Raw genomic sequence first — 12,399 nt, 5'->3', positions numbered from 1 at the left:
ATGAACCATGTTTACCGAAACAAAACACAAGTCTCACAAGAAGCGTCTAAATGAGCCCTGAGCGAAAAAATGCTAACGCACTCTAGGTATAAATCAATCGATATACTTATCGGATATGCACACACACAGATTCTAGAAATATAAGTATCATCACTGAGCGATCAGAACTCGCGACAGCAGGGGAAGCAAATACAGACATCACACGAAGTAGCTTTAGGTAGCAAAACACGGAGATATGCTCACCTTTTGCAGGATAACAATTCTGATCAAAAACGAGAAAAACGCAGCTGAAGGTTAATCCTTAGGTTAATCCAATGTGTCTGTCACTTTGAAAAATGATTGATGATCCATAATTCCATTTTTATGTCAAAAACTGAGTTTTCATTAGCTGCTAATGGTAGCTTCCAGAGTGTATGACAGCTTCCTGTTTTGTCTCCTTGGATACGAGTCCAAACACCTCACAGACTGCACCGGGCGCTGACGTAGGCGCCCTGTGACCATCAGATTTGACGACGCTGATTGACTGAAATTATGTTTCGGCGGCATAGTTTAAAGATAGCAACAGTTGGCTTCTGCTGCACTTGCTGCACTCTCGTCTGGGCGCTGTGCATAGCGCCCAGACGAGAGAGGGTAATGATACACGGGCAAGGCCAGGCAGGAAACATGTGACTTATCAGTAACTTTAGACATCGTAACACAATTTTAAACGAGATTTTATTGTAGATTATACATTTTACTGATACCAATTATATAATATTTACCTTGTTTATTAAAAAAATAAATTAAAAAAATATATATATTATTTAAATATATTTTTTTATATTTTTTTTATTTTTAATGTGGGAAGAGGGGGGGCGGCGCCCCTAGCGCCCCTATGGGCCGGCCGCCACTGCACATGTACAATAGCAGATATACAAGATGATGCAATGTAGATATTGTGCATGGTAAGAAAGCAATCGACCAATCTTTCAACTGAAGCTGTGTTGCTCCACTGGATCCAACACATACTATGTTCAGTTTTACCTGCAAGGCAGAAAAGTGTCAGGTTATAATCCGAATAAAGTGAGGTGACATTTAAATAATTTGGCATCATTGTAGTTTTATAATCAGCACTGACGACGGATTTGAGCAACCTGATTTATGTTGGTTTAAACTCCCCCCTCACTCAATTCTTCAATTGAAATAGCTTTATTAGCATGAACAAAAACAGGTTGCCAAAAAGGATTACAGGAGAGTCTAATCTAATCTCAAATACATGTCACTTTAAAAAAAAATTATATTATACTGATGCAGTCTTTTCTACACAATACAATTTGATATAGTAGCCTACCCTAATTAAATGCAGACACTTAATATTATAGAAATCCCTTGTTTCAAATGGCTGCTTTCGCATTAACATAATGGTATTTCCAAAGCACTGTGCAATTACAACAGACATCTATAGGCTACTATAGATATACTGTATATTCTAAACAATTTAAAAAACTTCAACCAAACAACTAATGTGAGTTACTTTGCAAGTCAATGTAACACCTCGTAATATGACAGTGCTTGAAATCATTAATTGCATACTCTCTCTCTTTGGCTCAACACATGCTTGTCCATCCCTGTCACGACCACGCATCTGGTTGTGCGGGGGGGGGGGGTACACGGTGTCTGTGAGTCGGTGGCAGCCTCGCGGGTCCTATAAAAGCCTCTCCGGTCGCAGAGCGGCTCAGATCCTCCGCTCAGGTGCGCCTTGCAGACAGACAGAGATGCGGGTTATGGAGCGCACCTTCCGAGAGCAGCTCTTCTTCCTGGTGTTGAGCCTGTCTGTCCTCAAGGGAGACACCAGATACATCGAGGTAAGTGCTTCAAACTTTTGGGTAATTTCACTTCTGTACAGATTCACATTGAGGATGTCGTTTCACTTTGTGTGAACACTTTCCCCCCTCCCCCTCTGCAGAACAACGAGATTTCAAAAGATGAATTATTTTCATTTTTCAACTCGGAGCTCAAGAGAGAAACACCTGAGGAATTCATTTACCGTCGACCCTTAAGTAAGTCAATTTAAATCTATGTTTTTTGTTGTGCCTATATCTGAGGGTTATAGACTTAATGTGTGTACAGTATGAGCAAGATATAATCACATGCTTGCATTTTTCATATCTTAAATGTAATGTCTTTATAATTGTTTTAATTGTCAGTTTTGAACAGAACAGACTACTCCCTTTTCTCTCAAGTTTAGTTTTCAGTTTGTTTTATAAGGACATGTACATGCACATAAATAAATAATTGCAATTAAATGCAATCTCTTGATATACTTAAAACATTTTCTACCTGCTGTTTTCTAGTGGTTCTGTCAGTGACAGTGATGTATTTTAATATTGCAAACTGATGTCTCTGTGTCAGGGTGTCTGGACATGGTGGCAGTGGAGGGTCAGTTCACCTTCACAGCAGAGCGTCCTCAGCTCAGCTGCGCTGTTTTCTTCATGGCTGAGCCCAACGAAGTGATCAGTGTGGATTATGACAATGTTGACATCGACTGCAGGGCAGGGGACTTCATCACGGTAAACAAACAACTTCCCACAAATAATCCAATTACCCAAATCCTCTTATTTGTTCAAAAACAATCCAATCAAACAGCATAGTTCTTGGACATGGGGCTAAAATAGCAAATTAAATCCAAAAAGATATAGCTGTTACATGGAAACATTTCCTTACATCTATCTACAGTATAATGATGTTTATATTCAGTCATCACGGTAAGGTTAGCTTTTTTTATATGGCACATCAGGCAAAATAGGGAATATAACAAATGCAACAAAAACAATATAACTCATAAAAGATAGAGAGGATAGCTAGTTAAAAATCAACACTTGAAATAAGATTCTGCCAGAAATGCAGAGCTATAATATTATTATATCTTTAAATTACCTTGGGAATATCAGTGATAAACATGAATGTTTTTAGCCCTAATGTAAGAAAATGTGTGTGTTTATGTAGAGCCTGTGTTAGTTGTCATGCTTCCAGACGCGGGTCAGTGAACCTGCTTGACTAAGCTTAGAAACACTTCCTGATTAGAGAAAAAGCTCCTTTACCATAAGGCAATTGTACATAACCTGCTTACTCACAAAGCACGCTGATACTCTGCATGCCAAAGTTGTCATGATAGTCCAGTGAAAACAATAATTGCATTCGAATGTGACTAAATGATACAAAACCCTGCTGAAACCACATGTGACTGTATCTGAATACTCTCCTCCGGTTGTCCCATGAAGGTGTTTGACGGCTGGGTGATGAAGGGAGAGAAGTTCCCCAGCTCCCAGGATCACCCTCTGCCTCTGTACGAGCGCTATGTGGATTACTGTGACTCTGGATCTCTGAGGAAAAGCGTGCGCTCCTCTCAGAACGTGGCCATGGTCTTCTTCCGCATTCACAACGCCGGCAGCAGCTTCACCCTAACAGTCAGGAAACACATCAACCCTTTCCGTAAGTAGTCACATGCATAAGCAAATAGAAAAGACATACAAAAGAGCTTTCAGTCATCAATTGAACCAACAAGGGATAGTTTGCCATCAATACATTTCTGGATTAGGAACATGATCACATGGCAAATACTGTCTTTCAGGGAAATATGTACCTCCAAATGTGTTGATTTCTCTATCAAACTAAAATCACTTCTACCCATGCTTTCATGATAGATATATCTTGAAGCTGCAGCTTTATATTTAGTGTTACCAACCAATTTCAATACTTAGAAATACAGTTTTCATCTTGTAAATATGAGTTTTGTTCTTTTTCTTCTATGGAAAGGTTGCTCATTACCAAAACCTTTCCCTTTTGTCAATATTGCCATTCATTTGCAATGAACTGTGTGCATTTCTGTGTATGTTGTACCTGCTTCACATTGAGAATCAGGAAACTCCTTGTAACGTCCTTCCCTTTGCCACTTCTTCTTCTCCCTGCAGCCTGTAATGTCATCTCCCAGTCACCAGAGGGCAGTTACACTATGGTGATCCCGCAGCAGCACAGGAACTGCAGCTTCTCCATCATTTATCCTGTGGCCATCGACGTCTCCGAGTTCAGCCTGGGGCACTACAACAACTTTCCTAAGGTAAAAAAACACATTGATTTCTGAACAACATCCACTTTAAGATTTATTTTGATTATTTCCTTACCTTATTTTTCCCAAAGTGTTGGCACTCCTCCAGCACCTTCAAAAGAGCTTACTTAAAATGTGTTCAGGATGTTCAAAGCAGCCACAACAGCACTCTGTCTGTCCCGAAACAAAGGCTCTCTTGCTTAGTATTACTCATTTTCAGTAGAAGGGTTGTTAAGTAATTCATTGGCAGGAGATAAGAGGACACAAACAGTTGTTTCCAGTTTCAAATGCACATGCTTTGTAAACCCAGCCATCAATCTGCTCTCTTACACTTCTTACGGAGTTCAAGGACATTTCATCTTCTTTGCATTTTTCTCCTGAATATAACACATGTTTTCAAGTCTTTTGACGAAGTTACTGTTTATGTTGTTGAGAAAGTACAAATATTGGATCGAGGAGGGATTTAAGAAGTAAAAAAACACCATATCTTACATCATAAAAACACAAACACTGCTCAGCTGCAGGAAAGTTGCAACTGAGACGAGACACACCAACTCAAGTATGCCGAGAAATACAAAGAGCGTTAAATTGCTGCAATCACCTTAATCGAAATTGCCTGACCTTGTTCCTTCATGGATAAAAGTGCTCCCGCTGTATCTCATTGGAATATGGTTTTAAAGCAGTCTTATACATGTTCATTAATTGAATGGGAATGGTGTTGGCCACTTACATTAAAACCCTGTATTGGTTTCCACAGAGGGCCATGCCTGGGTGTGCAGAATCAGGGGATTTCGTGCAGCTGCTGGGAGGAAGTGGCATCGACACATCGAAGCTGCTGCCCATCACAGACCTCTGCATCTCCTTCACTGGACCCAGTGAGTACACACTGATCTCCTCTCATGATACCAAACTGGTTGAACTGAGGCTAAACTAATCTGTTGCTGTGCCCTGCAGCCCACATGAAGATCGGCTGTGATAACACCGTGGTGAGGATGGTGTCCAGCGGGAACTACGTCAGCAGAGTGTCCTTCAGCTACAGAGTACTGGACAGCCAGGAGCTGCAGACCATCAAACTCAACAACGTGGAGGATTTCTGTTTCAACAACTGATCCCTGCAGGACCACAAAGTGACAAATGTATCATTTGACCGCAAACATTTTATCCCAATTATTTTATCAATAAAACAAGACATCCACCTCAGTCAGGCTCTCTGATTGGACAACATTGCCTGAATCCAGAGATATAGACAGAAAAGTGAATAATAATATAAACAAACACATTCATTTAGACTACCACATTTACTGGACTTCAGTTTTTGTTTTTATTCTTTCAGATTTAGCTTGAAGAAGTGTCCTTTTGCTTTCACTTTTGCTTTTTGTACAATTGTGTGTATTTATCATGTTTTATTGTTGTAATGTTACACATGGTCAACATTCTTGTAAAGGAGTGATTCTGAAATGAACGTCACATCTGTTCATTTTTCTGTATCATTTTGTCATATCCTGCCACTGATGATGCAGAGGGCATTTCAATGTTCAATATAATAAATACAAGTGTCCATTGCCATTGTAAAGTTACATTTGTATAAAATGTTTTTGTAATAAAATTATACTGCATGACAAAGCAATCAAATATGTTTCCTGTCTTAAAGTGTGCCGCAGTGAGAAACAAAGCAATGCACAACTTACAAAATCGAAAGTATTACGACATTGTATTAAGAGCAAGAACGGAATTTATATTTAAATATATTGTTAAAAAAGTATAATTCTCCACTCTGGGAAAGCTTTATGTTTGTGGAATTGAGATACGTTTCATAATAATATTATTTCTAAAGACAGAACAGACAGCAAATGAAAATGAACTTCAAAATCATTTTACGATCTCATCCATTTATTACATTTTTGGATATATATTCTATTCACTTATATTTAGATACAGGACAATCACCCTCTTCTGGCTGGTGGTGTTCAAAGGAAATTCCTGCAATATTCCTATTTTTTCTGATAATTGCGCAATGAAATTATTTTCAATACAGTAGTTTTGAGTGGAGAACCCTATTAGTGAGGTGTTCATTTCTCCACCTGTCAAGTTCTGTTCTGTTCAGGATTGCACTAAAATAACAGGACAGAAATTACATGAACTTTAAAGGCACCTTTTTTTGGTATTTTTGAAACATCTAAGTTAAAAAGACAAGGTTTTAACAAAGATGTCAGTTTGTGTTATAAGTCCATCTGTGATTAATTGGCATGTTTGCCTGGTGGGGGCCTTCTAACCATTTCTGCTACTGACAACCAAAACATGGCTGTGAATTGGAGCTCTATGCACTAATCACAACATTGATGGTAATGGCGTGGCTTTAGGAAATACATTGTTGGTTGGTTGGTCCATCATTGTGGTCCACACCCAAATATCTTATCTATTGGATGGATTGTCATAAAGTTTTGTACAGATATTCATGGTTCCCAGAGGATGAATCCTAGTGACTTTGGCGATTCTTCGACTTCTTTTCTATTATCACCTGCAGTTTAAACTTGCACAATATTTATTTTCTCTACCAAATACAAGCAAAACTATTGACATTCCTATCAGCCCTGGCTCTACTTTGTGTAAACGTGCTAATGAACAAATGTTGGCATACTAAAAAGCTAAAGAGAGAATGCAAACATGGTAACCATTACAAATACAAAGAAATACTACAATATACCAAAGTGGGATCAATAAAGTTCTATCTGATCTCTTATCTTAAAACCGCTAAATAGCATTGTGTGCTGTTGTCAGGGCCGTCCCTGGCCAACATGAGGCCCCACGCAAAGTTATATGATGAGGCCCTCTGTTTCGCAAGCGTCGACGGGGGGGGGGGGGGTGCTAATGGAGCCTCGCAGTGGCGACACCGTGCCGCGCCACACTAATTGCGCCGCATAAACGCAGAGGTGCGCCGCATTTTCGGCTCAGTTGAGGCACCCGCCGTAAGATGAGGCCCCCTCCGCAAGGTGAGGCCCCACGCAGTCTGCATGATCGGCCTGTAGGGAGGGACGGCCCTGGCTGTTGTAGCATTTAGCTCAAAGCACTGATATGCAAAATGACTGTGAACTCTTTTACTTGTGGGTTAGGGGGAGGATGTAAAGATGTAAAAATAGTCAATGACCAGCTGTCTTAATACTTTACACTCACTCAGTTATTTGCAATAATATACAAATAAACATCCATTCACTATTAATGCACATTCCATATATTTCACAATTTGCTCATGTCTCAAACAACCAAGAGACCTTTCAGGTTATCATGGAGCACGTGCCACTCCCCCCCTCCCCCCTTCACGTCTTTTATGACTAGTTCTGGTATATAAGCGCCCCTCAATGTCACCACAGAGAAAGCAGCAGGCGATATCTCTGAAATGATGGTTTGAATGGAACAAACCAATGGGGCAAGCAGTGATTAAAGGCCTGCAGGTGTATTATCATCGACACACACCTGCAGCCACAGCTGGTGATGAACGGGTGTGTGATGACCTCCGACTGCGGAAATCCACGTGTGTATCCACATACTGTAAGAGTAAGCACCTCTAGTGAGCTTTTACTCATTTTAATTTTAATATCATAGGACATTCATTAAATCCCATAAAAAGCAACAACAATGTGTTTGTCCATCACTCTAGTTAGGTCCAAGCCCATTCACTACCACCAAGAAATTGAACAGCAACATGTAGAAATAAAAAGACAAAATTGATTTTCAGCAGGACAGCATCATTTGTCTGTTCACATGTTCAGTTTTTTGATGTGAAAATGCTTTGGTAAAGGCCTAGGAAAATACAAAATAGAAGATATACCAGGCTTTGGATATACTACAATAACTGTTAGTAGGATCATATCAGTGGTGTTTTTAGTCTTTCACTTTGATTTTTTGACAATTAGAAAATTATAATATCACAAGCCTTATCCTCTAAAACATTCTTCAAGTTTATATAGTTCTATATTTCATACATTTCGATCTTTGTACATTTTATTTATTTGAATGTACATTAAAAATAATGGGCTAATTTAGTGGAATATCTGTTGTTCCACGTCACTCAGGCAGCTCCACGACGAACAAGCCTGTTGAATACACCAATGAATAAGTTACAAAAACATGATCTATCTATAGGATATAATTCATTTTTAAAAATATTTTATATAGATAATTAATATGTTTTTCTTTACATTATAAGTAGAGGCCGGTTCCCACGCTGTACATCAGTCACCTTGATGTCATATACTACAAAACTGTTGAAATGTATCCGCATGTTTTCGACTGACAGGCTTACTGTGATGATGACGGTTTGATTGAAAACCTTTCTTACTCCACAGATTGAGAAAATCAAGCGTGACATTTGAGTCTGACCTTTCAAAAAGGCTTAATTATCAATACTTTGTCAATCGCTCAGCAGGGGCTAAAAAGCGGATGCAGACACTCGATATTGTGAGAGCCGTGCCTCTCATAACTTCATACTAATGACTCATGAATTCTTCAGCAGAACTTAAATCGGTGCATATTTAAGAAAAGTTATTCTAATAATGTTTGTCTAGGGTTTTTTTGTTTTGTTTAGAATGTTTATTTTCCATTTGCTAATACATTTCTATATTATTAACTTACTGATTAGTGGCTGGCATTGCTGATTTTTTAAAGAACCTTTATTTTTGGTGATGCCTTTTAGGGACATTTCTTGTTCTTCTTGTTTCTATTTCATGGATTACAATGGATCTTGTTTGTGTTGCCTATGGGATCAACCTTAATGGCTTTTCCTCTTGCGTCACCATGACGTTCACACTTTTTTGGCTGTCCCCCACAAGATGAAATGTAATATCTTCGGTGATCCCTTATTTTTCATCGGGTGAAAAATAATCCATTTGTCATTGGTCCAAGTACATAACTCATGAGTGATCATGGAAGTATACTCTGTGAAAGTATACTCTGTAGTATAGAAAGCTTGTGTCTCGCATTATGCTCAATAAATGTCTATATCCTGTCAACATGGTGTGCAGCTGTGTAACTCTTGTTCTGATAAAATGCTTTAATCCACAAGGACCATACCGCATTCGATATCATCACACACACGCACGCACGCACGCACGCACGCACGCACGCACGCACGCACGCACGCACGCACGCACACACACACACACACACACACACACACACACACAGGTCAGTCTTAATGAGGGCGATGACGCACAAAGTGACGAACAGTAGGATGGACAGCATGTGGGAGATGATAGCTTGAGGCATATTTTTGAAGACATTTATTGCAGGTAGCAGCCTGATTTGGATGATTGACACTTGGACTAGGGAGAAAACTGTGCTATGCCTGACAGACATGATACATATTGATATATACTGTATACTGAAATGAATTAAGGAAATCTCCATATTTCTTCATCGTGTCCCTGCTTTCTACTCTACTTTTTTTGGGACATTTCCTTTTTATTCACTTCATGAAGTTAAAAAAACCTACATAGTGCTCTTACAGGCATTATGCTTTATGTTTGTGGCATGTTTAACAGACACAATTATTATTTATTTTGCCTTTTTCTGTCCTTTCCAGTTGATCCTTTGTCTAATTGTACGTTTTCCCATCATCCTCCTTCTTTCTGAGGGGTCAATGAAACTTTCCTTATTTGTTTTCTTTAGTTTAAGTATTTATCTGCCCTTTTCTGTATGGCTATTCAACGTTGATTTCTTGGAGTCATGAAGCAGACACTGGGAATACACATTTCTCAGTAAATAACAGACCAGTTAATGTATTTATTGTCTGATATAAAAATCTGCCAAATGTTTGCGTGAAACACAAATTATCCCTATTTATTCCAAATGACGTTGATCTGTAGATATTTCAAATGACTCGTGCTGGAAACAGTTGCATGTGGACATAAGGTGTTAGCTCTTTTGTCTTAAGCCTTTTTTAATTGCCAGTAATTCCCCCCTCCCACACTTAGCAGACATCATGATTATACTGATTTCAATTACCACCAGAGATGCTCACGACATATGACTCAAACTATACGATGGGTGGGAAAGGTCTCCTCTGCTGGAGACCAGTTCCTGAACATGACGTTTGGTAACAGGAAATGAGGAGACAGTTATTTTGAAGAGTCTGTGTGAAAGTAGAGGGTGAGATTATAAATAATCACATTTTAAAATGATCAAATGACACTTGTAATTGATTGCAACCTTTTAAAAATGGAAAAAGAAATACATAATTACTGCATGGCATCTTCCCAAGGGAGATATGCTGATTATCCTGCTCGATTACAGCCAATCAAAGACAAATTGCATTGTAACGGTGAGCGTTTGTGCAAGCACCATCTGCGCACATAAAAGCATCACACTTGCCACTGCACATGCTTTCAGTAATTTCCCCCCGCCCCACGTCACAGCTAAGAATGTCATCGCAAATTAACTGCCTGCTTGGGTATTCTGGGAAAAGGCACATACAGAGGAAACTCCTCAGTAACAGCAGCTTGAGCAAACACTTTTGTCCTCCCCAAGGTGACAATATCAGCATTACTGCCGGAGGGTAAGACATGTCCGAGTGATTGGCAGACGCTCCTAGACCCAGGTGGTCCGAGCGTACAGGGACCGCCATGTGTCATTAAAACTGTTAAATGTCCAGTGAGTGCCTAATAACAGCACACGCCCTCACACACTCTCATAATGCACTCCAGAGGAGTACTGCATTTTATACTGGTTTACTTCCACTCTATCACATTTCAGAGAGACTTGATGTACGGTTTCTCTACTTTAGTTAATATTCGTACTTTAGGAATACGATTTTAACATGAAAACGATTGAGCATAAAACAATTTTTTTTCTTGTTTTTGGCTACAAACCCCTTGCAAGAAAGACACAATACCCCACCCAAATCAGTTGCTTTTATCAGTTTTGTTTTACCAGAACATCCTTTTTTAGGAGATGTCCCATCAGTTGATCTTGTGTCTTATGAAAGTACATTTATTCAAGTACTGAGCTTGAATACACATTTGAGAAACTTGTACTCTACCCAAGTATTCATTTTATACTACTTTGTGCATGTGCATGTGTGAATATATAACTGTGTGTATTTGTATCTGTATGTGCATGTGTGCACACAAAACACAACTGTGTGTGCATGCATGTACCATATAAGAAGAATGTGCATGTATACAAAAAAACTTAGTGGAAAACTGAATTTCCCCCTCGGAGGATCAATAAAGGTCCATCTTTACTTTAAACTAGTCTGCTACATTTTGGAAGCCAATTTTGTACTTTTACTGCACTACATTTATTTTAAAGATGTATTTACTAGTTGCTTGATAATCTCAGATTTTGACACACAATGCTTAGGAAAAACGTATCAAATATGAATATTTTTTATCTAGATCAAACCATCCAACATTATATTAAAGTAACTAAAACCACGAGTCGGTTAACTAATAATTTATTGGCAGCAAGAAGTTTTTTGTTAAAAAATATTTCACATTTCCATCTTCTTAAATGTGAAGACATGCTGCTTTAGAATATTTTAAACGTTTTTTCTGCAATTGGTATTTTTACACACGTTCATTTTCCTAATCGTACTTAAATACTTTTACTTACCATTCTCGATGCAGTACTTTTAATTGAAATGTAGTATTTTTACAGTGTGGTATTAGCACTTCTACTCAAGTTAAGATTTTATTATAATACATTATTTTGTCACACACTGTAAGTTGTTATTTGGAAAGACTGACTCAGAACTTTAAAGTTTTCCAAAGAAATCTTCTAAAATATCAGTATATCTAAGGAAAGAACTAACAAAACACCATTTTGAAGCTATAAACTTCACTGACTGAACATCTGAAAACGTAAACACAACAGTTGGCCTATCCACCGAGATGCTGTGCATGTTTTAATGACCTAACATGAGGGAAAGCGTGTCCCTCCTCAGGGAACTCAGACTGACAGCAAGACGGACAAGGGACAGAAATATCTCCTCTTAAATGCACCATCTGGCTGTGAAAACGCCTCCAAGGACAAGTGTGGAGTATTTAACTTTTGACATTTTAGGGACGAATACAAAACGATGACAAAGGTTTAAAGACACATTTTATAGATGACAAAGATGACTTTTAAAGGTTAATGCCATTCAATGAATCGTCAGTAATGACCTGGACGTTCTTTGACCGTCAAGACAAAACTAGGAGAGACGACAAGTATTTTAAAAATACAATGACACCATATTCATTTTCCTTTTTTATTTCCAAGTAACAATGATAACGCTAATATAAACACTACTTTAATTTGGATCAGAAGAAGCTCTGCAT

The 12,399-nt window shown here is 38.6% G+C and overlaps 1 protein-coding gene across 1 annotated transcript; it reads left to right on the top strand.

The window, feature by feature from the left end:
• Positions 1-1,751: 1,751 nt before the first annotated feature.
• On the top strand, positions 1,752-5,644 carry crhbp (corticotropin releasing hormone binding protein). Its single transcript, XM_034123432.1, has 7 exons — positions 1,752-1,844; positions 1,946-2,039; positions 2,392-2,549; positions 3,261-3,471; positions 3,951-4,096; positions 4,842-4,959; positions 5,039-5,644. The coding sequence occupies exons 1-7, from the start codon at positions 1,755-1,757 to the stop codon at positions 5,191-5,193; spliced, it is 972 nt and encodes a 323-aa protein (XP_033979323.1). The 5' UTR covers positions 1,752-1,754; the 3' UTR covers positions 5,194-5,644.
• The last annotated feature ends 6,755 nt before the right edge of the window (positions 5,645-12,399 follow it).

Source organism: Trematomus bernacchii, unplaced genomic scaffold (genome assembly GCF_902827165.1).
Source record: "Trematomus bernacchii unplaced genomic scaffold, fTreBer1.1, whole genome shotgun sequence".
Lineage (NCBI taxonomy): Eukaryota > Metazoa > Chordata > Actinopteri > Perciformes > Nototheniidae > Trematomus > Trematomus bernacchii.
This window is presented reverse-complemented; position numbering and strand designations above follow the sequence as displayed.